We start from the raw sequence: 26978 nt of genomic DNA on the forward strand, positions 1-26978 counted from the left end.
ATTGGACCTGTTCAATGATGACTTCAAGAGCATTTCTGTCATTCAAACGAAACGACAGAAGTCGTTTATGAATGCTTAACGCAATGATTGTCTCCCAAGTAAGTTTAAGAGAATCGCTGCACATCATCTTTAGACATTATCACGAAAATATTCTATATGGTTTGAACACTTTTGTAATTTTTGTAGTTGATGCAAATATGCAAGTGATTTATGCCTATGAACACTTTTAATAAGCATACATGATTTGTTTTGTGTCTCTCATTTTGTCTTGCGTGATTTTGATTTGAGTCTCCATTCATCTTCACGTAATGAATAGTTTTAGTTTTCTTCAGTTGATTATTTTGATTTTAAGCTTTGCCTGTGGTGTTTTCAAATCCTACATTTAGTGATATCTGTTTTGTTTGTTTGTTTCTTATAATTAAAGCCTTTGTTTTAGCTTCTTTAATGATCTGAAAACCAATACTAAGAAACAGCCTAACAAGTTTCCTCATTTCCTGTGTTAAGAACTGAGAACTTTTCACCTATTGTTCTCTCTCTTACTCTGTAAGGTGTCTGAATGGTAAATGTAAGTACAGAGAGAGAGAGAGAGAGAGAGAGAGAGAGAGAGAGAGACACACACACACACACACAGGGAGATACTGCCCACTCCTGATTGGCTGGGAGCAGAAGGGGGCGGGTACTGTTTGTGAACATAAATACAGAGTGCTGCCTGTAGAGACACACAGTCAAACACATGCTTCTCGTGTCATCCTCCTCCTCCTCTCGACACTAACTACATCCAGCCCCATCACAGACATCAGAACAGTTTGCAGACAAGGATCCGGAGAAGAAAGATTGTTTCACTCAAGTGTATTTTTAGACATACAGAAAGCCGCTGAAAATGTCTTTTGAAGTGAAGGAGAAAACTGAGGTACGTCTGGTGTTTTTGGGAGCGGCGGGAGTGGGCAAGACGGCCCTCATCCAGCGATTCCTCAAGGACACCTTCGAGCCCAAGCACCGGCGCACCGTGGAGGAGCTCCACCGCAAGGAGTACGAGATGGGCGGCGCCAAAGTCACCGTCAACATCATGGACACCAGCGGCAGCTACTCCTTCCCCGCCATGCGTAAGCTCTCCATCCAGAACAGCGACGCCTTCGCCCTGGTCTACGCCGTGGACGACCCAGAATCCCTAGAGGCGGTCAAGAGCCTGCGCCGCGAGATCCTTGAGGTCAAGGAGGACAAGTACACGCCCATCGTGGTCATAGGCAACAAGATCGATCGCCGCGACGACCTCCAGCTGTCCAGCAAAGAGGTGCTGTCCACGGTGGAGCTGGACTGGAACCACAGATTCCTGGAGTCCTCGGCCAAAGACAACGTCAACGTCCTGGAGGCGTTCAGGGAGCTCCTGCAGCAGTCCAACCTGCCCAGCTGGCTCAGTCCGGCGCTGCTCAGAAGAAGGGAGACCTTCCCCAAGGAAAGCAACAAACGGCCCCCGATGAACAAGACCAACAGCTGCCTCATCGCGTAATGATAAAGGGAGCAATAGCAAGAGACTAAGGGGGAATGGGTGTAAATGTCTGGTTTCCTCACGATACGATATTAGATCGATTAATTGGCCGACGATACGATAATTTTAAAGATATTGAAGAAGAAAAAAATCCTTTAAAAAAAATTATTTCAGTGGAAATAGTTTCACACACAGACGTGCAGAGATTGTAAAAAATAACTTATTTTAAAGATGGCGATGTGCATCAATGTTGGGGCGATGCATCAATATGTTTTTTTTTTTGGTTTGCCGATTAATTAATAATATCTTTATCGATGTATCGTTACACCCTTAGAGGAAGCCTGCCCCGAAAAAAGGACTGACTGGGTTTTTGTTGGTGTGAAGAAAAACAAACTAAAAGACAAATGTTTTCAAACACAGAGGCAGCAAACTCCTCAACAGAACTGCCTAGATCCCTTATAGCAGTATCGTAGGCACAGAGACGCTGCACCAGGGACAGACTTGGAAAGAGGAAACCCTCACCAAAGACATGCAAGAATGTGGTAAAACAACCGTTGAACACTGAAAAAAAAGCAGTGCACTTACACTGCTTTCTGTAAATGTGTAAAATGATGCCGTGATGAATTGTGATCGCGTAGAAACAAGCATTATGTATTGTTAGCTCAGTTTCTACTACTTGTGTATGTGAATATATTTTTTTTTGGTTTCTGTGTTAAAAAAAAGTGCAATAACTGTGAAGTGATTGGCCATTCATGCAGAAGTGTGTTCACCTAAGATAGTTGGACAAATCCAGTGAACAACAGGAGAATGTTACTTGTATATATTAACTGTATATATTTTTTAATTGCAGCAAAGCAGTTTGGTGTAAATTCTTAAGCATCTCCTGCAACTCTGAAATGTTGTTTTGCCAAAAAAATAACATGTATGAAGCTTTTCTCTGTATCTTTGTTTGTGACATTCATTTTCTATTAAGGAGTTTTTCTTATTAGATTACTGAAGGTGAAGGTGTCGTGTCCTCAAAACATTTGTAAGTCCCTGCAATGTGTTGTTGAGAATTTTAGAATGTCATTTATTATCCCCATGACAATACAAAGACCAACGTGATGTCTGATGTTCTTATGTGCTACTTTTGAGATAAATAAAACCGTCTCTACACATGAAACAGCATTCATTTTTTTGTAGATTATTTTGTTTTTTTAGCATATTATTGTTTTGTGATGGACTGAACTGACACAAAAGAAGTAAGTGTGTGTGTGTGTGTGTGTGTGTGTGTGTGTGTGTGTGTGTGTGTGTGTGTGTGTGTGTGTGTGTGCATGCGCGCACGTGTGCATGTGTGCGCACACGGGAAGCCGTATAAATGCATAGTAAAACAAAACTTTCAGGAGCTGACAGAAGATGAATTTTAAAATCTGATGCCTGTCTCATTAAACCCATTTCTACCACTTACACAATGACAGTTTGGATCTTCAGGCTTTAAGATATTCTTGTATTGCAATTATGAGAAATGTCAGATTTAAATATAGGGCGCACTCAAGAACAGCCTTCTCTTCCACTTATGTCATAACAGATGGACATCATTTATTATAGTAATGGCAGATTGAAGGACTGTAGCTCCACTCCAAGTTGTATTGCGATAGATAATGCTGCACCACTTGAGCGACCTGTTCACTCTCTCACACACACACAGACACACACACACACACACACACACACACACACACAGATTCCATAGTCTGTCTCTGTTCTGTGTTGCACTGCCATCTGGTGGCTTATTTTTCAGCAAAAACACAGCAATTTCATCGAAAATATCCCCATGAGGAAGCAGTTGATTTAACATATTAGGCTTTTGACAACCACAAACATTTGATTATAAGGGAACCAAACGGATTTGTTAATGCCGTTTCAACATCTCCGAGGACTGCTACAATACTTTAGATAAAAACCCCATAAATATGACACGGCTACTGTAATTTAAAGTGAAATGAGTTGCTGAACCCCCATTAGTATGTGCCTCATATATTCTGTAAATGATATAGTTAATATCGTTGACATTTAGACTTTATCAAAGAGCCCTTCATATTAACCATTCACAAACTTTACTGTTAAAAAAGGTGCACAGAGGCCCAGATAGGGAGAGGAAAAGATATGCTTCCTCTTTCAAAAAAAAAAGAAAGTAAAAAAATATTCAGAGACAAGGTGCATTGTTTTCCATCGAATCCGACAAGGAAGTGAACTATGATAAAGAGATCTCTGGTTCCTCTTTGTGAGCTGTTTTAAAACACCTGTAACAACCTGTAAAAAGAGCACAGCTGTCTTCAGCCGGCACACAGCAGCACAGCGGTCAACCAGTTTGTCTTCTCGGCACACGGAAAGGACACAGAGACCATTGTTTTTCAAAGCTCAGGTGCGTGCAAACTAAACTTTCCATTCAATTTGTAACCATTTTTTTTTAAACAATTTGATACAACGGATAATATCAGACTCGGTTTGCCGAGACAGAATGAAAAGCCTAATTTGTGATCATGCGAGCTTCGGCCTATATTCATTTGTCTCTGCTCCTGGACTTGGTCTTAGCTCCTCAGTGTTGTATTGATACCTGAGAAGTTTTGAACAAGTTTAGGATCCGTGACCGTCACTACAACAGATGTGATGTGGCTCAAGGCAGTAACAGAACCACTGTTAACAGTTGATATTATTGTACACATTACACACATGTCATGTATCTGTTGTAGATATTCAGTTAGTGTGATTTAAAATATTTAAAAAAAAAATTGTGTTTTTTTTTGCTGCAAAAATATTAAATAACTAAAAAGAACAAATCATTGAATATAGATTTAACAGTAAGATACTGGTTTACAATACTCTTCCAAGAAAAACTATTTCACCTAAAGTAAACCTTTAAAAATCTTACTTTTCTGTAATAAGCTCACTTAAACTGACATAAGCTGCAGCAGACTGAAACCCAGAGGGCCGTTCACCAAAGCACAATACTGTGATTCCATGTTTGGTAGAGAGACAAGGCAAAGCAGGAGGCAACCGTTTAATTTTCATACACATTGACAAACGCCGCACAGCGAGACAGAGGGGTTTAGAGTGAGTGTCTTAATTATATCCCCTCAACATCAGAGACATGTCAGGAGGACAGAGAGAATACACCGACGACAGATACAATTTCAGCCAGCATAGGGACAGCATTTCATACAGACAGACTTCCTTCATTTTTGTACCAACTCAACAGCAGCGTGGCATTTATCCTCCCTCATAAGCACATTAGGAGAAATACAGAATCTCTCACAGAACTAAATGGTAGAAAAGCAAAAGACGTACAGTACAGTGGAACAAATGGAAGACATTATTAACAAGCCTTTTTTTCCAAACGTTGCAAACAGGAACAAATGATGTAAAAGACAAAAACAAATATTTGTGCATTGGTTTGTTATGGTATATTGCCCTGAGCAAAAGGCCCAAACAGCATAGAAATACACTCAGTTCCCCTTCTACTACTTTGAACAGAAGTAAAAATAAAAATAAATAAAAAGGTTTTATGAAGAGATGCCGCAGGGATTTGTTGACTAATATCAAGTCGTTGCCAATTTGCAAAAAATAACCAAATTTTTACATTACAGATGGTTATTTTTCTTCATTTTTAAGTGCACATGTCCTATCTTCCAGGCAGTAAACGGTTTTCACTTTAGTACAGTACAAAAGCAACTCAAGAAGCCCACCATTTTAAGTTGTCAAAGTTGGTGTTGTTTTGTTATAGTAATTTACAAAAAAAGCAAACATCAATTCAAATTCTACTTTCATTTAAAAATCATATGAACTTGGAGTGGATTAATGTCTCTAACAACAGAATACTTGTTTTTCTAACAGGGTTTCATATAACCCCACCACCACACATGCAAACCTTCAGTCACATCAACAGATAACAATACTGCAATTGCAATTTGATTCGCAAACTGAACTGAAATGAACAAAAAGCGCTGACTGCTTTGAAAGAACATAAAGAACACAAATCTTAACTCTGCTTTTAAAAACAGCCGGCATGTAATGTTTCGTAATGGACCGTTTAGCTATTTATGTAATTGACACGTGTGGTGATGTCACTATCACACAAAATACACCATCAGTCAGTTATAAGGAGTACAATATTGGACTAGGTGTGTTTATTCTATTGCTAGGGAGCTTTGGTTCATTAAAGGGTAAGTTCACATAAAAACAAAAAACATTAAAAAAATAATAATAAAGCTTCCTGCCATTCGTAACCAGACTTTGTCAGACATCGGCTAAAAGTGCATAACAATGGAAGTGAATGGAATTTAATGTGCGGTGTCCAAACCAAGTATATTAGTGCTTTCAGCACAATAAATTAAGATTCCCTTCACTGGGGTTACTACTGAGGGTAAGTAGGAAAATAACTGTCGTTATATTTTAGATGAACTGACCCTACAATATACAGTATATAATGGCAATTATATTAATCCGGCAGATGTTAAAAAAGGTGCATAAAAATGTAAATTGGCCACAAATAAGCAGGAGTTGTCAAGTGTTGCCTATGTGGTTGGCCAGAGTGCTTGGAAAATAGTTACTATTACTGGAGACAATTGTCTCACCTCTTTCTGCAGTTGAGGTTTCAGTCATTAGATATGAGGTACCACAGCATATGTCAATAAATAACATCTAAAATACAAAGCATTGTTTGATCAAGTTGGAAATACAACCAGCGTGGCAAGACAAGGAAAGGCTTTAAAATATGTCTGAATGCATCAAAGCCACTTGTTATTTTTTACTAGCCTTTCTCAACATGAACTAGATGCGTTTCTCAACTTAACAAAAGCAATACATTTTAAGAGCTTGGAGAACTTTGGGCAAGTCCTGAGACTTTATATATCTTCAAATGAATTAGGACAAATGCAATCCTGACACACACACAAACATACAATACATTAAACATGATGTTTTTCACAGCGCTTGGAGGGAGTGTCCCTGGCTTTTCCCACTATGTGAGACCCACCTTAGCCTTCAATCTCTAGACACTGTCTAGTCGTCCGTGGTGATGTTGCGGAACAAGTAGGCCATGGATTCTCCGTTGTGGATGCGGCGGATGGCCTCTGCCAATATCATGCTGACATCCACGGTCTTGATTTTGGGACACTGTAGCTTCTGTACTTCATGGGGGACTGTGTTGGTCACCACCACCTGAGAGGTCCAACAGAGATCGTATGAGTGCAGTTCTTCATTTGGATTAAAGGTGGAGTCAGCGATTCTGGAGAAAGCTTGTCATCAAAATCACTTTTTCTCAAAACAGTAAATAACTCCTTAAGATCCGCTACCTTTGCCATACTGTGTGTGCACTGAACACATGCAAGTGTTAATATACACAGCTTTGGCTCAAGACCTATGTTTTTTTTTCCCACACGCACATACACAACAGACACTTAGTGGCTTGCGAAGATATTTTCACTGATTTTGAAAAAAAAATTTTAACAACAAGACTTGTTCAGAATTGCTGCTGACTCCACGTTTAAGAGGCAGTTTGCCAGGTCACGCAGTCTGCAAAGGTTTTGGTCAAGATGGAAGTCGAGATAATTTTTTCAATAACTAAAGCATGTGCATTTTAACATAGCAAGAAAAACAATAGAAGAATAAATGGCTAAAATATTTTAGAAATATCAAAATAGGCAACATGTTTCTCTCTCAGTGATTTAATTACTGCTACTCTTTGCCTGTAAAACTCTTACGCATTTTACATTACACGAAGATACAAATCGAGTTTTTAATCCACACTGAGCGAGTTCCACACACCAGATTTGACACACTCCTGAGAGCTAAATTAAACCAACCAATGCCAGTAATGTACATATAAGAAACAACATCTTCTCATTCTAAATAAATAAAGCACCTTTGAACCATATACCGCATATTCAATGTAATCATATATTCTGCATATATAAACACACACTGACACACAAACACACAAATTTATTATGTAGATATATATTTCATAAAATAAATTCTACATTCAAATTAAACTGTAACTATTGTTTTCTGAGCCCGGGATAGAAGAGGAACTGCACATTGAAACTAATAGTTTACAGAAATGCAACTGCCCGATATATTAAACCTTTCCTCATTCTTCTTGCAACTCATTTCTTGTCAGAAACAATCCAGCTTACATTAGGAGGAAGCTCATGTGTGTTGTAGATTGTTTGTAAAGAATGGATGAGAACTCATGAATTATAATAAATCCTTCCAACTTCTCCTTTCACTTCCTTATTGATAAGTTATCCATTGAACCGCAGCAAACATCAACTTTTAAAAAAAAACTGACTTAATGCCCTTACCTCGTCAATGGCAGACTCCTCTATTAGGCGTGGAGCGTCAGCAGACAGTAACCCATGTGTGGCCATGATGTAAATTTTATAGGCGCCTCTCTCTTTCAGGATCTCTGCAGCTGCAACAAAGTCTCCCACGTCATCTATAATGTCATCCTGAGAGGAGAAAGAAAATAAAAACAATGTCTAGCTTCACAATCAACAGTTACACACGTCGCTCTAATCCAGCACAAACGAGAAGCAAAGAATAAGGGCAGGAAGATATGAACACTTTGATGCCACTGTGGCCACAAATGACAAAACATAGTGTAGTTGGCTAACGTGAATCAATAGAGTCTGTTATATAGTATGAACAAGTATGACAAGCTACTAAATCGTTCTTCCTCATACAGACAAAGCATTGAATTCATCAGCATTAAAAACATACATGTTACAACACTTTTTTTATTTATTTTTTAATCCTTTGAAGGTGTGAAAATTAAACTTAAAAACCAAACTGTGAGTGGTATTAAATAACTTAAAATAAAAAGAGCCGCCGCCGCCACCGCCAACAGTTCAAGCAAGTAGGCGTTGGAAAAGTACTTTTACAGCGTCTCTTACCACAATGATGGCAATTCTCCCTCCCACGTCTCCGACTACTGTAATGGGAGGTTTCTCCTTGGCCATCATTACTGCAAAGGAAAGCAGAAGTGGTTAGCTGAGAGAGTACTTTAAAGAGCCTGTGGAATGCATGTCACCAAATCAGAAGTAAATCTCAGTAGATTGGGTAAAATGGGTTGAGAAAACTTGTGGCAATTAAGCTAAATCGGCACCCCAATTATGGGGTCATTAATAGATTATATAAAAATGATCTTCGGAAGTTTCTGTTAGAGTAATTTGAATGCTGTATCAATTTAAAATGACAATCAAAGGTTTAATTTGTTCCCCCCATTTTACACCACCTACCCCCTAGGAGATTTAAACTCAAATGGCAAACTTAATAACAGCACATGCCATGCAAATTCAGATGACAGGGTTTTTCTGCCCAGGATACCCAATCAGAAGGCAACGAAGAAAAAAAAAATTGCTCCAAACACACACACACACACACACACAGCCTCAGTCCTGGGCTGTGGCAGGCACATGGCAGCACACTGCATATGAACCAATATGCACCACACAATCTCATTTCCCACGGGACAACATGTGGCTGACAAGCACCGATGAGGGTTTAACTCACTACACACTTTGCCAATGTTCTGGGGGTCAGTCCTCAGTCGAACATCACTGCTGCCAGCGACTACTTTTGCGTGCACACAATGGATCCGATTGCATCTCACGTGCCAATCCAAGGAGATGCAACGGCTAGAAATAAAATGTTTTTACCAATATAAACCCACAAACAAAATGTAATTTAATCATTTACAACTAGGAGGCTCGACTTTTCATTGTGATACCTATACATTTATTAAAGCAAAATTACTTTGCTCCTGATTAACTGTAAACATCTTGATGTCCCCCTTTTGTGGCTGCTAAAATAATACCATGGTATCTAAGTGATCAAAAAAAACGATTAAATAGAAACAATATAAAATAACATGCTGAAGACAAATGAGTGTGTTCTAACTTGTGAGGGACTCAATAATATATAATACATGCACCTAACTCTACGCATCAAGAGTTATTTTAAGTATTGCTGTGCATGTAAAAGTAGTCGTCCAAAGGGTATAAGGAAACAGTCAACTGGTCCACAATCAGCCAGTCAAGCCGATTGTGAAGGGGAAAGTATAAAAGCAGAGAGAAGGGGGAGCATGCCTTGCAGAACACTTTGCTGAATACTGTGAGCTCCACAGCATCAGAAAACTTGGCAGTGTCACATTCAGATCAGTATCACTATTAACCAAAAATACAGCAAAAGCCATGATGTTAGCAGTACACACACTTTTGAAAAACATGTCTTTTTTTCACGGCTTGCTGAGGTCTTCAGTGAGCTACCTGAGAAAAGTTTGGTCAGATGTCTTGAAAATGTATTTGACATTGTCCTCAAAGTTGTCAATAAAACCCATGAATCAACGCTATCCTCTGGGGGATTTCAAAAGCTCAACAAATTGGCAGGTTGGCAGGTTTGCATTCCAAAAAGAAATCCTACCTTAAAAATAAAAGTGTAATTCTAAACTAAATAGTACTGTTGATAGAATAAATTCTACTTTTAAGCGTTGTGCTAACACTTCAGTAGGACAACATTTTTCTTTTTTTGCTGATTAAAACGTATCAATCATTCCATTGGCAATGCTTTTTACATAGTTAGACGTAAGAAAAGCATGCTTTATTGTTCCCATTGCATGCAGTTATGACCAAATGTTAATCAGGTTTTCAAACGCAGGGTTTCATATGGGTGCACCATGTGTTGATTGGCAAGATGAGTCCAAATATTAAAGTGAAAAAGAAAACAAAACATGATTGGCATGGTTCTGGTTTGATTTATGGATTTTCAAAATAAAATCAGAACATTAGAAAAAAACAAAGAGGGGGTTCGGCCATCTTGTAGAAACGGGCTGTCTGGAATCTTAGAAGGGTATGGTAAATATAAAGTGCAAATTGCGTAGTGCAGAGCCCACTTTGGCCAGTTGGACAGTAAATGCAATGCACATTGTCAGTGCTATTGCAGTCAGTTTGTCTCAATTTTCCACCTATTTCCTCTCCTGAAACCAGACTGCATTTTTCACAAGATGCAAACGCAAACCCCTTTCATCTAAACATGCAGAAATTGAGGAGCCATTTGAATAGGAATCATTTTACAGTCAAATATAAGTTATGTTTTTACGGTCGTACTTGGGAGCTCTATGCCAGGGAACGGAGCTTGTTGTTTGCCTGCTATTACCAACAAATAAACACCACGTTAACACAAATGCACAAATATTTGACACGACAAACACATGATGCCAAGACATGAAAAATCCTCAAGCTATGTTGATCAATATTTTAAAGAATTATCTACATCAACAAATTGCACTGGAATTTAAAAGTCTTCTCATGGTTAAAGCAATTTGTAAGTATTTGTTCCAAAGGAGGATTTTTTAAGTCAAGGGTGAGGATAGAAACACAAGTAAGAAATATAAATATTGTTACTAAATAATAAAGTGAATACCGGACGCAAAATTCTTTGGAGTCATTTGCCAATGACACACTCATTTGATATTTTCTCCGGGCCGAACCATTACAATGGCCTAACCAGGAATTAACACTGCAAATATGTCACGTTAGTATTTTTTCACCAAGAAAGTATATTTTAAAATCAAAGATAAGTGCCGAGAAACAGTTAGGGACTAATGAGTCTATGCTTGTTATGTACATCACTCTTTGTAAGTTAGGAGTAGTTGCAGGTTATGGAAGATGCAGCATGAGTACAAGTAGTGTGTATCTGTGGAATCAGAACATGCAGTAACACAAAAATCAGTTCTCTTGGAAGGATGGTCGATGCCATGGGTGGAAAAACAGCGGAATCGACAGCTCAAAATAGGTTAGCACAAAAAGAGAGGATTGATATTATGAATGCAGTGAAGTAGCTCAACTAGCAGAAACGATAAGAAAAAACTCTTGATGAATATTTGAGCATGGTGTGCCAAATAAAAGAGGGATCTACCTGAGAACCAATTAAAGGTGGAGTCAGTGATTCTGGAGAAGGCTTATGTCAAAATCACTATAAGTCAAAATCAGTGAATATCTCCTCGCGATCCAGTATCTGTCCGTACAATGTGTGTGACTATGCGCTGGAGAAAAAAAAGTGTTGTTAATACACAGCCTAGGCTCTGTAAACTGGTATGTAAACATTGTATATGCACACACAGTACAAAAATTAAGCGGATCGAGCGGAGATATTCACTGGTTTTGACAGGAAAATGATTTTGATAACGAGCATTCTCAAGAAATGACTGACTCCACCTTTAGCAGAGATTTGTTTTTCTGTACAGGGAAAAGAAAAAGCTACCGGGTATTGGGACCTGCAAATCTGCAAAGAAAGACCTGAAAAGCAGCAACATCACTCTGCAAAAGAGACGGGCGTTCTTACAAGGAAGCTCCAGGCCTGTGTGTCCGGTGGTGTTGCGCACACACGGTGGGGAGTGTCGACCGTCGGCCATGTCAGACTCTGAACACTGGGCCTCGCCGTGAATCACAGCAAGGCCCAAACGCAGGCGCTCTGCATACGACTGAGCCCTACAGAAAAAACAAATATAGTAATCACTCAGAAATCAATGGTGAAACAGGACAGAAAGCTTCTTAATTTTTTAAGTAATGAACCATTTCTAGCCACACATATCATACATGAGGTATATAAAAAAATATATATTTCTGGCATGTCTAATGCTTTAAGATGTTTAATGCATTACAATTTAGCATAGTTATTGTATTACCTCTTAGCTGCTGCCGGGGACTTAGCCACAATTATGGCATTTCTGTAATCAGGAATCTGCCAGCACAGGAGAAAGCCGTTGTCAATGACTAAGATTGCATGCACAGCATATTCCGATTGCGAAAAGACAAAAGACACTATTCCAAATAAGGTATTTACATCTACAGGAATATTTTACATTTACATGTTCATCAGTATATTCTGAATGAACTAGCAGCATACACTAGTAGTGGAAGAAGTGTCATGACAGTTAGGGTCCATCAGACTTAGGCGTGATCTTTTCCGCCCATAATTCCCATCCAATTCAAAGTAAATCAACACTCCTTGTGACAATATTGTAATCTTCTGGCATTGTTTTGTCAGCCATAAATGACATATCTTCGTTTAAGGAGGTTTACACCATGGTTTAAACACACAAGTTTAACAGTCTTAAACCAGGGCTTGCATCGAATACTGCAGCAGATGCCGAAAAACACAGGGAAAACTCCAGTCGAATGTTTAGTGTGTTTAAGGTGTATACATGTCTCAATAACACAATAAAAATCAGAAAACTCAACATGTCTCAATTCGATTATAGCTTACTCCGAAAAAATACCTTATTCTGATAAAGGTGAGATCAGACTAATGTTTACAAGGCGATGTCTTATTCTTAATATCGGAATATTGTTTTGCATGATAAGGTAAGATTGATTCATTGCTTTTGTCTATGAGTGGGCTAACCAGCACATGTACTCAAACACACAGAGAGGACATTTGAATGTAATCATCCTCACCTCTTCTTGGATGTACTGAATCAAGAAAGGGGAGGCCCGCAGGTTGTCCACTGGAAAGCTGAAGAAGCCCTGGATCTCCTTCTGATGCAGGTCCATGGTGATGATGTGTGTTAATCCTTTTGGGGTTAAATACAGATGAGAGGCACGGTCATGGCATTGATTATTATGTAAAACAACCACAGACGGCGGAGAGTTGTTCTTTTTACCTGCTTTAGCTAACATGGAAGCTAACAGCTTGCTCACTATTGAGCCCCTCTTTCGCATCTTGCACTGTTTGCTGTAGGGAAAATAAGGGATGACTCCGATGATGTTCTTTGCACAAGAGGTCTTGAGGGCGTAGGCCATGACCAGCAGCTCCATGATGGCTGTGTTGACATCTCTGTTGCAAAAATAAAAAAATAAAATATGTAACAACATCTCACTCAGAGATAAGGGGATTTTTATTTGAAATTCAAAAGACACACCTTTGTACACTCACCGGGGTATGGTCTGGATAATGAAAATAGTTTGTCCACGAACTGACTCTTTCACATCCACCCTAGTTTCTAGTGTGGAGAGAAAAGGAGGATGAAATCAGTTACATTAGCATGAGCTGCATCTTAATCTAAATTTAAATACTATATTATTCCGGATAGATTGTGGCACCTTTTTCTTTAACTAAGACCTTCATCGTGCACATGCCACTCATCGTCATACTGAGGAGTGGCGTGTGCACTCATCAGTATGTGTCATGTGTATCAGTCATGTTACTCATGATTAACCTATAGCTTTACAAAAAGCACCAAATGCTACATTTCATATTGTTGAAAGGGGGTTTTCCAACAAACACACAGTTGAGTTAATTTAACTGTGGAGTGTTTTGCTGTTTGTATAAGGGTAGCCAGGGACAATGCCTGACTAAAATTCCCATAAACACAAAGCCATAGGCCTTAATATTGACCAGTTAATTTAGTCGGTTACATAATAACTTTTAGCCACTAAGCCAGGAAGTCTCACCTCTGTTAGACTCCTGAAAGACCACAGATTTTCCCAGTTCAACACCAAGCCGCCTGAGGAACAAGATCACGAGATTATACACATAAACACATTGTTAATTAATAATAATAATCCAAGCATTCCGTAGGGCTCAATGCAAACACTATACATGCTAACATTCCATGTTACAATAACCAAGAGTTAAATAATAGTGTTTTAAGTGTTGCAATTCAAAACAAAGTTGCTGCTGTTAGCAGCTAAACTAATAAAACATGTCTTACTCTGTTATCTTCTTGGCCAATTCTGTGCATGCTACGGAGGAGTTGGCGGAAAAGACACGATAGCCACTCTTAGCGACGTTCATTGTGTCACTCCAGGTGGTTTATTTCCCTGACTAAAGACTTAATGTTTTATATTCTAACCACCGCGTCTGTGTCCCGTTTTCTTCTTGAGACGACGTCGTTAGCTAACAACCAGCTAGCTTTTCACTAGCTTTCTAGCTGAGCTAACTAATCAACGAAATGACCATCAGTGTGCGACATACACTTAGCTGCAGCACAACTATAAAAGAAAAACATAAATGTATGTATTTATTATATTAATTTATCCAATTGTGCGCCAGTCAAACGGCACCTGTCAGTTAGTCCGCACCACTGCAACCTTACTGAACTACGGAATCCTCTTGGGGTCATACTTGACAGCTACGCTTTGCGCAACATGTTTACTTTGAGAGCGCTATCTGCGTGCACTAAGGTCTAATGATTTATTGGCATTTTTTATGACGAAGACGTATTTTGTAAATCATATCTTCATCCTATCTTCATTTGCATATAACGTGTCCTTTTTTATCCGTTTCTTAATAATCATTCTTTGACACTAGCCTATCGTTTTCTTTCAGATGATCTAAACACTTTTTTTGTAGCCAAGAAGGCCCAGGATACCTGACCACTGGTTTCACCCTATGGTTTCACCTTAACCCGCTGAAGGCTCCTCCTGACCTGATAGCATCCCAGCTATCAAGGTGTGTGCAGATGTGTTCCCAGACATTTTCAAAATGTCACTAACCCAGCATTTTGTATATGTTTTAAAAAGTCCACCATCGTCCCTGTCCCAAAGAAGTCTCCTCATCATGGTACCACAGAATCTGGTTTCACATTACCAGACTCAGGGTAAGTTACATACCACAGTTATACTGTAGGCCTATGCAACTGTTGAACTCTTGAGCTGTCAAGCTCATCACTGTCCCTTAACAATATTAAGCATCTTTAACACCTGTTCAATCAAAGCACACATAGGTCTATTTGTATATTAACTCTGCTTATAAGTTAATTTAGGCCTACGTACATATTGTGTATAGATTTGACATCATACAGTAGGCTATAATATTTTATGTACATTTGATTTGACTTATTCTATTTATGTAAATTTGTATATTTTATTTATCTATCTCTGCATCTTAAAAAGCATTGTGTTTTATTTTTGCATTATCCCACCGTATTTACACTATGTCGTTGCATTTATTTAAGCCTTGGGTGTTGTTTTGTGTGTTTCTATTTATTATATTTTTCATTTCATTTTCTTTCTTTTCTTATAGTGCACTGTTGAAGGGAGCCTGAAACTCAAGAATTGCATTCCCCATGACTGCTGCTGTAATTGTTTTGCACAGATGTGACAATGAATAATCTTGAATCTTGAATAGGCCTATAGGCATGTAATATGTATTATTAACTATTCCAAAAACATGTTTGAGCCTTTACACAATTATTGCATTCCGTTGAGTTGTGAGTGGGGCTTCCTTATGTATAATTAAGAGTTGACTTGTCTTAGCCTATACATTATTTACATAAAACGGACCACATTTCATTCATCTTGTGAATTGCATTTCTGACAGCACCTAGATAGTAGAAATACTCCCATCTGTCCACTAGATGGAATTACTCTTTATCCCTGGATCGGATGAGAAGACCTTTGCTTTGTGCCATTGGATGTAACAATGAGGTAATCCTGAGATCTTCGCCTTTTCTTGAGGACAGTGGGTTAAAGGTATGACATGATTCATATGAAATATGAGTCATCTTTTTCTGAAATGGGTGTGGACAGCAGGAATAATCCTTCAGTGTTACAAAATGCATCTGGCTTGTAGGAAGATAAACCAATACGAGCAGAGCATATGTTGCTTGACAATAACTGACCAAGTCTCCCTAATTTGTCTGACCAACAACAATGATCTGACCTTTAGTATCTGATCACAGACCAGGTGTTTTGATGACCATAAATCTGCATGTGTGCAGTGAAAAGCTGCATACATAAACTCTGTTTTTGTTGCTTTAAATTGGACTTGGAATGGTCTCAACTGTAACCAAAGGTGAAACATTTTAAGATGTGATCAGCTGGTATAATCGCTGGCTGTACTGTTGTGGGAGAAGGCGGTATACTTGTGCTTGCAAAGATAGCTTTTTCCGGCATATTTGACATTAAGCAATCTCCGGAAATATGAGATGTTATACCTTTGGCACAGTTTTTTTCTTCAGCCAACGTGTGATTGTTAGTGGTTTATACTCTCAAGGACTCTGTCAATGTTTAACATGGGTCCGTTTACGTTTGTTGACACCTGGTGTTCATTGTACCTACGCAGCAAGGTAGTAAATAGCACCTCAGTCTTCGGTAACCAGATCAGATGCATTGTTCACTGCTCATGTGTTTACTATGATTGAAAGAGAGTCCTGGCTACTTGGCTATTTGCCTGTCGAGCCTACTATGAAACTTGAACAAACGATAACAATTTCAAGTGTATGGCTGTGACAAAACAATCCCTCACCATGTGTCACAGCAAAGGTGGGTGCAGAGCGAAAAAGGTTTAAGCAATGAAAAAAGTATGGAAGTGCTGAACAAACTAAAAATGAATGGCACCTGCCCCTATTTCTAACAAAGGTTAATGCTCTTTGATATTCATTCGGCTAAGTTTTTTATACATGAAGTGAATGTGTACATGTATTTCATTCACTGGCCTTGTGACTTTAAATATGGATATTTGACACAGAAACACAGAGTGTTTTGTCAAAAAAAACAGACATTATTCTGGGCTACCCACTGTTTAGTCCAGGCATTTTATATAACCTGACCTCTCAAAAATTGCAACAGAAACCATTCCAACTGTTTTTGACTCATGAATATGTAATAAATAACATAATAAAAGTCTTAAGGAATCCAAGTGGTGGAAAGTTATTTTCTAAGGGGTTTCTTAACCATACCTTTATGTCAATTTTCGGCTTCCTAAAGTACTGTTTTATGGTAGAGGGGATATGTGCAAAATTGTTAACCTTTTCAGAAAAGCTTGAAACTTGGTACACTTATATAGTTTGGGGCTCTGAACATTTTCAGATATTAAGCCATTGCAAAATCGAATCATGGTTGCCATGGCGACCATTTTACTTTCCGCCATAGCCTAATTACATTTTTCATTATAACTCCTGAACCAAACATAATACCACATAACTAGTGATGTCTAACCCTATGTTTTCATGGTCAGGGATTACTATGATACCACATACAACATCAGAAACAGTTAAGGTTGGGCGCCCTTAGCTCAGTTGGTAGGGCGTCCCCCCCCCGGGCCGGGCCCAGCAGCAGATCCGGGTTCGATTCCCGCTCGCGGTCGTTCTCTGCATGTCACTCCCCTCTCGGCCCCATTTCACCTCTGTCTCTCTGCACTATCAATAAAGCATAACAATGCCCAAAAAATATCTTTAAAAAAACACATACATGTATTTGTAGAGAGAATAACTATCTTATCAACCAGTGATTTGCAGGGACAGTTGGGGGAGCAAGGGCTTATTATTTTACAATAGTAGCACGTACATTTCTGACTTAGCCCAGCATACCTACCAATTTATTTTGAATACCCACTCACACAATTGTTTAACAGATCAGCAGATCTCTACAAAATAATCAGTTCACACAGAGACATTGTTCTTCTTTAGTATCCACTAAAGCAATCTAAAAGTTTTCACAATTTGCACGTTTTCTATGCTACTAGTTTCTGGTAGGGGAGAGTGGCCTAAGTTGTGCAACGTTTTACTCAAAGTGATTTTAAAGTGAGGCCTTGACAGTTATGTCTCCAACTCAAATATGTACATATATTTCAGGATGTTGTGCATCCCTGGCAATAACAACTTTGGATCTGGAATAAACTGTTTAAGAAATATAGCTTTTGGAAAAAAAGTTGTCTTGTGGCACAACTTGCCCCCGGTGTGGTGTAAGTTGTGCCACAAGAGAGAATACCATGGGGTAAATTGTGCCATTGATATATAGCTCATAAACTGTAATGCAAGACAAATCCATAAGACAATTACTTATTTAAGGTTTATTTAAAGTAAATATTTTACAAAGATTGAAGGTCAATTTTCTTAAACAAGGCCTAGCAGATCTAGGTGGTTTTGCCTGCAAAGCTCACAATGACAAAGTCACCATTATCATCTTTCTGGCCATCTGAACTCTCATCAGTGGTGTCGTTAAGTGGAATGGAGATGTCAGTCTCTTCTGAGCTACTGTAGACAATCACTTTCTTTTTGGTGACCAGCGTATACAGCCATGCCACTGGCACAACTCTCAGGAATGTACTTTGCACTATTTGCTCCGTGCTTGTGACTGCCACCTGACAAATGTGATTCCCCCTCCATTTCTGCCTTTAAATCAAGGCTCAAAACCCATCTTTACACCCTGGTTTTTCCTCCCCATTAACTATCTTACCTCTGCACTACTATCTTTGTTTATATTTGTGGATGTATGGGCTTTATGTCTTTTATTTTTGTTATTGTTATTTTACCTTCATTGTTTACTGAATGCACTATGTACAGCACTTTGGACAGTGCAAACTGTCATAAATGTGCTTAGCTAGGTGTTCCTTCCCAGTCTCAGTCTTCTCTTCAACCACCATTCGAGGTGGACTCTTCTCTACCCACCACCATCATTGGTAAGTGAGACATGCAATGCTGTTAAACCTTGAATGGTGGCGATGGATGAAAAAGCTCATATACTGCTCCTGGATCTTATCCTAATCTTACACTGCATCCACGCCCACACACACATGCCTCTATGGCATACCTGAGTATCTCATCTAATGAGGTTCTGTTTCCTACTGTAACACTACAAAGGTGAGGGAGAGAGAGAGAGAGAGAGAGAGAGAGAGAGAGAGGGAGAAAAAAAGGAAGGCAAGGGAGAGTGTAAAAGAGAGAGTACGGAGGCTCCTCCTCATTCGCTGCGTGTGTTTTTCTTGTGTGTTTTTTTTCAGCCCTATTCTTCACTCACACTATCGCTCAGCAGAGATTCAGAGGTGCAGAGCAAAGGATTCTCACAAAGGGGGAAGGGACGCAAATCTTTTTCTTTCGCTCTCACTGGGAAACAAGCTGACAGAAAGGTAGAAGTACAGTGTTTATCTTGAGGGAGAGGGCACTTTCCAGCGCCTTCCAGCACGTGCTCAGCTCTGAACAAACTGTGTGTGTGTGTGTGTGTGTGTGTGTGTGTGTGTGTGTGTGTGTGTGTGTGTGTGTGTGTGTGTGTGTGTGTGTGTGTGTGTTCCCAGATGGAGAGGATGCAGGGAGATGGAGAGATGAATGACCTGGAGCGCCCCAGCCCTATGACTGACGGGGAGAGAGACATGATCCAGGAGTCCTGGGCAGAGGTCTACCAGAACTGTGATGATGTCGGGGTCGTCATCCTAGTCAGGTATTTCTTTTTCTTTAGTTTCATCCTTCTCCTTCTCCACCGCTTTTGTGTTGTGACATTTTAAAGCAATATTGAGTGGCGCAGACTTATAGAAAGATATTTGCATTATGTTTGACAGAAATGTAATGGTAAAGAGGTGACAAATGCTGTGTGTATAATTAGAGGAGGCGAAGACGTAGTATTTGAGACATTTGTCGCAAGGTTTTCTGTTTGTGTTTTACACTCATGCCAGTTCTCACTTTTTTTTTACCAATCAAATCAAATCAAACAAGTATTAATTGTACAGCCCAATATCACTAATAGCCATGTGCCTCACTAGGCTTTATAGTCCTTGCACAATATGACACTCTCTGACCCTTAGACCCTTAGCTCGACTAAGGAAAAACCCCCAGTAAAAAAAAACATTTAACGGGGGAAAAAACGGAAACCTCAGGGAGAGTGACAGAGTAAATCATCATGTCACACAAAACTGTTCCTATTTTGGGGACTTTCCATAAATGTTATCCTAACACCATCAACTTGAATTAGTTCACTACTGATGAGGTCAAATTGGCATTTTGTCCGCTTTCCCCTCAGTCATTTAACTGCACCTGCCTCAAGGCCTGCTGATGGCTTTCTGTCACTGGAAAAACTGTGAAGATAAACCCACTGTATTCCAGACTGGGGGGAGGGAGGTGTCAGATTATACTCATGTCAGAATGCAATCGGGCTTCATTTTAACGATCTTGCTGACTTTACAAGTTTTCAGTCCGTCCAAAAGAGCCCTGTTTTTTACGCATTGGAATATTCTCACCTCTCCCTCTTTTCCTTAATCCTATGTATCAAATAGTAAAAGGCAGAGCATAAACATTGTAATCCATCAGTCAGACATAAGGGCTCCCTCCCTTTTCTGGAAGCGGGTTATGTTTTGAATGCTTGTATTGAGGGCCTGGGCAACCTACAGCAGCATGACTCCATCACTTCTGTCTAAAGAGAAAACATATGAAGGGATGAGAGAGCTCTACCACAGTGTGTATCACTGCAGGGGATAGGATTTGTTTTTGCTTTGCTTGGAATCCTGCCGCAGGAATTCTTTCAGTTGTTGACGTCACTTTCGGTAACTCCCTTTAGTGTTTCCTTTCGACACCAACAAAAAGAGGAACTGTGACAAAAGAAAATCATGTGTTGCGTGTAATTGAGAGGTGTAGGTGTGAAGTCCGTTAATAAGATGTTGAGTTTCCCTGCATGACTCAGCATGCCTTTGTAAACCTTCATAACTGCACGTAGTGAAAGCTCAGAGGGAGTGTAAACAAAAAACGCATAGACCAATATACTTGTACAGTAAACATGGGTTCAATAATGCCTTTCTATACTGATTAGTGATAATTCGGATTAAGCTACAGGGTTTTAACATCAACGAAAAAAGGGCTAAAATAGCTAAATGAATTTAACACATTTTCCACTTATTTCCTTCCTCCGCATTCCTTCAATTGCATGCCACGACCCTGAGGAATTTGAGGAATGGAGATAGATCGATAAGCAAGACCGTGGCAAATTCTCCTTTTCAGCGGTGGAAGGGGGTCCCATATCTCCTGCAGAAGCTCGGTATCAAATGCAATCTGTCAAGAACTTTCAAGTATAACAGATCAAATATAAAGTATAGCGAGATGAGGTCTCTGAAATGAAACTACGAAACTTTCCCCGGGATTCAGCACTTCTGTTAGTTCCTCCGAAGAATAGATAAGGAAGGATTATGAGTCCCGTGACCATAGGAAAATAAACTAATGAGGCTATTTATATGCAACCACAGGTCATGCAATTAAACCAGAGAAAGATTAAAAAGCCACACTTCCCCATTAGTGTGCAGTGAAATAGAAATACTTTTTCTCCATCGTTTGCCAGGGCACTCATCCACCCAGAGCGGAGAGATCTAGATGAATCCTTCCATCCTCGGCCCTTTCCAGACATTTGAGTTTTTCGAGTGAAACTGTGATATCCAGCCATATTCTTCAGAGAGAACGTGAACATATTGACTTCCTTTTTGTGTCAGTTGGAGCAAAAGACCAAGGGGGAGATGGGACTTCAGGATGAGATAGCCACCGGTAACTAGATACTTTGGCGCTCTTCCCAGACTGTGGGCTGGGGGAGTTTTAGGTTCCTCTTTGCAAGTTCTCCAAGATACCTCTGAATGTCAAACAGGGATAGAAAATTGAAGAATATTTTATTTTTGAATTGACTCTTTGTTGACAGGAAGAGCACTGTGTAAGTCAGGACGGGCCGGCCAACATATATGTCTGGACCCTAAGGGGGAAGTAAGAGTGTGTATGTGAAAGTGAGTCAGTGTAAATGTATAGGGCACTAGGGTAGTGTGTTTGTGTACACAGGGGTGGGGGGGGGGGGCAGGTTAGAGGCCGTAGGCCTCTGAGAAGAGGTGTGCCTTCAGGAGCTTCTTGAAGGACTCCACTGAAGTGGCACAGCGGATATGGAGGGGGAGCCGATTCCACAGAGTGGGGGCAGACTCACAGAAGGCCCTGTCCCCATAGGTCTTGAGTCTGGTGCGGGGGGTTGCCAGCTGGTCATTAGCAGAGGACCTGAGGGACCGCAGGGGGGTGTAAGGATGGAGGAGGTCAGAGAGGTAACGGGGGGCCAGAGCATGCAGGGACTTGTAGGTCAGTAGGAGGATTTTGAACTTGATCCGGGACTTGGTAACCAGTAGAGCTGCATCAGGGGGGGTGATGTGCTTTTTCCCTTGAAAAAGTCCAGTCAATAGGTCCCCTTTACTTATGCTTTACTCGTATCAATGTGTGTGTATGTGCTCATTGCTATACATAAACACATACAGTACATACATTTGGAGAGATACTTACTCTCTTATCAATCATCTATTCAAGCTTAACCTCTTGAAAGTTTTTCTAAAGTTGAAGTAAAATTGTGAGTCATATACTGTATGTTATAGGTTATGGTGAATATGTTGGTTCAAAATAAGGTTTAGCTCATGTTCCTGACGTCCAAAGGCAACCCTCTATTTGCTGGGACATATTTTCCTACTTTCTCCCCCCTATGGGCAGCCATTTGTCAGGATGTGAAAAGAAATATCCGACTTGAGCAAAAAACACAATATTTATGCCAGAGGAAACATGTAATACAGTGGGATAATTTGTAATGTTATCTCAACCATTCTTCTCTGTGTCTACACCTGTCTAATTATCTTATTATGTTAGCTCTCTTTAGAAAATTGTGACATCTCAAACAGGTTGCCAAGTGGTGACCACAAACGGTAACAAGGAAGACCTTGTGACTACAGAGACTCTAGATATACAGGTTATATTCATGTGGTAAAAAGGGTTCACCAACAGCAGCTGTGGTGTACGTGCTTGGTAGTGGATGATCACTTCACGAGCCATATGCATAAGAAATAGAGAAGTCATTAAGGACTGAAAAGAATACAGTAAGTGTAGACAATAAGTGAACAGCAATCGTGATTAATAACTTAATGTCTCAGAGGCATAGTCGTTCGGCCATTCTGCTTCACATTTCCTCTGCAGCTTGAAGTTTGTCCTTCCCTTTTCAAAGTCTCTTCAAATATATGAAATAGATATTATGTAGTGTTCAGATAATAGTTTAAAGCTATAGTGTGTAGCTTTTTTTATAACGAGTTGACCCAAAGTTGATTAAGCCCATCAGCATTTACAAACTCCCCCCCGACAATGGCGCAGGAGCACAGAAAAAAACCCACAAGAAATGTGTCAGTTGTTGATTATACTGCTAAGAAAAAACCTGGACGTACAGCAGAAGGTAACAGAAATAAACGTGGGTTTTGCAGGATTGAGCCGGTGTAGTGTGAAGGGGCGATGAGGTTAGCTGGGCTTTTTCGCTTGCAGCTGCTCAACCTGGTATAGGCTCTCACCCAGTGCACTCTCTCCTCCTTTGCAGGCTGTTTGTGAACTTCCCAAAGTCCCAGCAGTACTTCAGCAAGTTCAGGGACATCAAGGAACGGGAGGAGCTGGAGAGAAATGCCGAGCTCAGGAAGCACGCTCGCCACGTCATGAATGCCATCAAAGCACTGGTGGATAACCTCGATAACCCAGACAAGCTGACTGCCACGCTGGAGGGGATAGCCAAAGCCCACGCCATCAAACACGACGTGGCGCCTGTGTACTTTAAGGTAATAATTTTTTTTTAAATGACAAACAACACACACACTCACAGAGTTACTCCAATAATTAGGATACTTGTGTTAAACAAATTGGTACAAAACCATTAAAGCTGAATGCAGGTATTTTTGAACACTAGAGGGCAGAAATAAGACTCCAAAGCATAAACCTGTCTGATAGGCTGAGACACATGTCAGACAAATACATTTAGGTCACTTCATGTTTCTGAGACATAACATTGTTTTAATGCTTTAGTTTGTACATTTTTCATATAAACACATGTCAGTTACATTCAAGCCTTTGCCAAATTAGTTGCCACAAAGTTGAGTAAGCCTATCAGTTCCAGAAAACTCTCTCTGTATTTCTCTGTATGACAGCGTTTACAAACTAACTGTCGCCCCCTGACCAAAGCACCTGCACGAAATGTTTCAGTTGTCGATTCTAGTGCTAAGCAAAAACCTGGACGTACAGCAGAATAAATTTTAAAAAAAACATGCACGATCACTAACGCCTAACCTCATATAGATGTGCCGATTGTGTTGTTGTAATTACTCTGAATTCCTCATGGAGGCGACCGAAGTTACACACTATAGCTTTAATAGAAAAATAATTTTCAAAACTGCTAACAATCGAATAAAGCAAATTACTGTATTTCCCAAAAATGTCAGACTGTTCCTTTAATAGGACCCTCAAGCTGTTTTACTGTAAGTACTGCGTTGTGTTGTGTCTTGCCCAGATCCTTGGTGGTGTGATACTGGAAGTCCTAGGAGAGCAGACAGAGATTGTGACGCCAGAGGCGGGGGCGGCATGGACCAAACTCATGGCTTCCATCTATTGCGGTGTCCAGGCCATCTATAAGGAAGTTGGCTGGATTAAACCCCCGAGCTCAACCGGCTGAAGCTTTCTTTTTCTCCGTGTCGGTTCATTGGACCATGAACATCCAGAGAGACTTCTTATTCTTGGGGCTATGTCTTGATCTCAGAGGGACACATTGGCTGTACTGACCTTCGGTGGCATGCAATGTATCTTTACAGAATGTTATCTGACAAATATGGGGAACGCCGCTATATGTAATCTAAGATAATTGTGGGCTATATGGAGCGGCCTATATATACACTCTAAATAAGAGCTGGTGCTGCTTTGCTTCAACTGCTACCTTTTGGACAGCGTATCATGTGTGTTTGTGTTTTTGAGTGAGTGAGTGAGTGAGTGAGTGAGTGAGTGAGTGACTGACTGACTGACTGACTGACTGACTGACTGACTGACTGACTGACTGACTGACTGACTGACTGACTGACTGACTGACTGACTGACTGACTGACTGACTGACTGACTGTGTGAATTAGAAATGAAAGCTCTCCATGTTTTTATACTTTTCTAAAGGACAAAACCATTTGAAGGTGAGAGCAGAGAGGAGGAACTTGGCAAGCACAAACCCAAACAGTGGACAAGAGGTCACAATTGATTTGGATGTGCCTTCCAACGAATGTGTACAGCTACAAACTGCCATTTTGATAACATTCTAAATATCATCTGAGGTTTTACTTTTACCACTGTACCTTTTTTTTTAATATATATTTAACAGTGATTCGCAATGATTTTGCATTTTTTTTCAATACAAATCAACCTTTTTATCTGTATTTGACACAGTTTTGAAATAAAAGAATATACAATGAAAGCCCTGTGTCGTCACTATACCACCATGTCGTAACCTTTCTCACTAATCGGATTCCTTTGCCTTTCTACTACCAGAGACAACATTCCTGTTCCTTAGCTTGGCCCTCTGCTTCTTTATTCTCCGCAAGCAAGTCAGCAGTAGTGCTAAGTTTAAGTGGATCAGCTGCTGATAGTCCCTATTTATACCCTCCATCCATCATCCCACTATGCTGTGTCTCTTTTGCATTATACATTGTAGCAACTCTGCACAAGGCCTTAATTGATTAATCAGTTATAAGGTAATTTGATTGGTTGGTGGTGGTAATCCTTACTGTAAATCCGTTGTGTGGAGCTAGGCCTCCTAAATCCAGTTTCAACATATCCGGAAATGGCCTTTCTTAATGACAACAAAAAACAAAATCAAGGTGCATTTGGCTGGCTGTGTAAAGGTCATGGGGGCATGTGTTGGTTGAATTCATGGAATAGAAACACTCAGCATGCTATGTTTACCTCCTAGTCCTGCCGGCCAAGCTCCCACCACCCCTTCCCTTGATCCGAACTAATCCTCTAATCTGCCCAATCGTGAGCGAGAGCAGAGAGGAAAGACACGAATAGTCCCAATTGTTGCATGACAAACTCCGCATTTTACCACTCAAGCCTTTTCAATGGAGGGAGAAGTCTCGATGCTTTAGTTAGTCCCGTAAGTCCCAGGGCAGGAGATCCTTGGGGTGGGTGGAGGGCAGGACCATGTGTACTACTATGATGGTCCTCACCACCATCGCTCTCATCATACGTCAGAGATACTCCAACAAAATCTATCCGTGAGTACCGATCCCGCACTGCTGATTTTTGTTAGCAGACACTTAAGTGCAAGTGGTCATGAGAAAAACCTTTCTGCGTTTTCGATTACGAAACAGAATAAAAAGAGGCTCCTTCTACGTTCTGTCAGGATTCTTCTTTTTTTATATATTTTTTTTTAAAGATTTGGACTAGGTTTTCCTACACCAGAAAATAAGATTTAACAGCTTGAGGCTTGTGAGGATATGAAACACTTCTATGCATTTAGGAAATATCAACACTCAAAATCCCTCCTGTGATTATTCAAGGGTTTTGCCTGGAGCCAAAGTGTGTGGATTAAGTGGCTCGTCGCGTAACAACAGTGTATTCCAGGTTTTTTTTCTCTAATGGAGAGATGAATTGAGGGACAAGCTTCAGAGCCCCTTGAGTTCATGGATGCTGATTGACACAAAGTGCAATCTTCTTCTTCTCAGCCCCCTGCAACCCCCCCTCAAGGGCCCTGCTTAACCACTCGCACAGCAATGGGCAAACAATACCATGTGGCTCCGGCACTGAGGAGCATGGCAACAGCTTTGCTTACACAATCACAAGCTAAATAGGCAGAGAGAACCTATGGGTTTTTTTTCCAATGAGTACACATCCTTTACTAAAGTGTTTCCAGATACTTCTGTGTTGGATTGGATACGAGTCAATATTGAGAATAACGTT

General features: G+C 40.1%; 3 protein-coding genes across 3 annotated transcripts; 2 read left to right on the plus strand and 1 right to left on the minus strand.

Moving 5' to 3' along the window:
• Positions 1-779: 779 nt before the first annotated feature.
• LOC307263122 (ras-related protein Rap-1b-like) lies at positions 780-2591 on the plus strand. The gene has a single exon (XM_080044182.1). The coding sequence runs from the start codon at positions 881-883 to the stop codon at positions 1505-1507; it is 627 nt and encodes a 208-aa protein (XP_079900308.1). The 5' UTR covers positions 780-880; the 3' UTR covers positions 1508-2591.
• A 1968-nt stretch (positions 2592-4559) lies between these two features.
• Positions 4560-14602, minus strand: LOC307263224 (phosphoribosyl pyrophosphate synthase-associated protein 1). Its single transcript, XM_080044330.1, has 10 exons — positions 14241-14602; positions 13981-14033; positions 13463-13529; positions 13191-13363; positions 12985-13100; positions 12213-12268; positions 11870-12015; positions 8422-8492; positions 7831-7977; positions 4560-6685 (listed from the first exon to the last, which is right to left on the minus strand). Exons 1-10 carry the CDS (start codon positions 14321-14323, stop codon positions 6527-6529), a joined length of 1071 nt encoding a protein of 356 aa, XP_079900456.1. The 5' UTR covers positions 14324-14602; the 3' UTR covers positions 4560-6526.
• Positions 14603-19230: 4628 nt separating this feature from the next.
• On the plus strand, positions 19231-25488 carry LOC307263160 (cytoglobin-1-like). The gene is made up of 4 exons (XM_080044232.1): positions 19231-19375; positions 19541-19683; positions 23596-23827; positions 24553-25488. The coding sequence occupies exons 2-4, from the start codon at positions 19541-19543 to the stop codon at positions 24712-24714; spliced, it is 537 nt and encodes a 178-aa protein (XP_079900358.1). The 5' UTR covers positions 19231-19375; the 3' UTR covers positions 24715-25488.
• Positions 25489-26978: the final 1490 nt, after the last annotated feature.

The sequence above is a fragment of the Ammodytes marinus genome, assembly GCF_949987685.1.
Source record: "Ammodytes marinus genome assembly, chromosome: 16".
Taxonomy (NCBI): domain Eukaryota; kingdom Metazoa; phylum Chordata; class Actinopteri; order Uranoscopiformes; family Ammodytidae; genus Ammodytes; species Ammodytes marinus.

What these genes read in the sequence shown, in the direction of transcription:
- LOC307263122 (XM_080044182.1), top strand. Translation starts at nt 881, where the DNA reads ATGTCTTTTGAAGTGAAGGAGAAAACTGAGGTACGTCTGGTGTTTTTG.
- LOC307263224 (XM_080044330.1), bottom strand. Translation starts at nt 14,323, where the DNA reads ATGAACGTCGCTAAGAGTGGCTATCGTGTCTTTTCCGCCAACTCCTCC. An exon ending in TTCAGTACATCCAAGAAGAG is followed by an intron (nt 12,269 to 12,984) that starts GTGAGGATGATT and finishes CTGTGCTGGCAG; the next exon opens with ATTCCTGATTACAGAAATGC. An exon ending in TCCCCGGCAGCAGCTAAGAG is followed by an intron (nt 12,016 to 12,212) that starts GTAATACAATAA and finishes TTTTTTCTGTAG; the next exon opens with GGCTCAGTCGTATGCAGAGC.
- LOC307263160 (XM_080044232.1), top strand. Translation starts at nt 19,541, where the DNA reads ATGGAGAGGATGCAGGGAGATGGAGAGATGAATGACCTGGAGCGCCCC. An exon ending in GGGGTCGTCATCCTAGTCAG is followed by an intron (nt 19,684 to 23,595) that starts GTATTTCTTTTT and finishes CCTCCTTTGCAG; the next exon opens with GCTGTTTGTGAACTTCCCAA. An exon ending in TGGCGCCTGTGTACTTTAAG is followed by an intron (nt 23,828 to 24,552) that starts GTAATAATTTTT and finishes TGTCTTGCCCAG; the next exon opens with ATCCTTGGTGGTGTGATACT.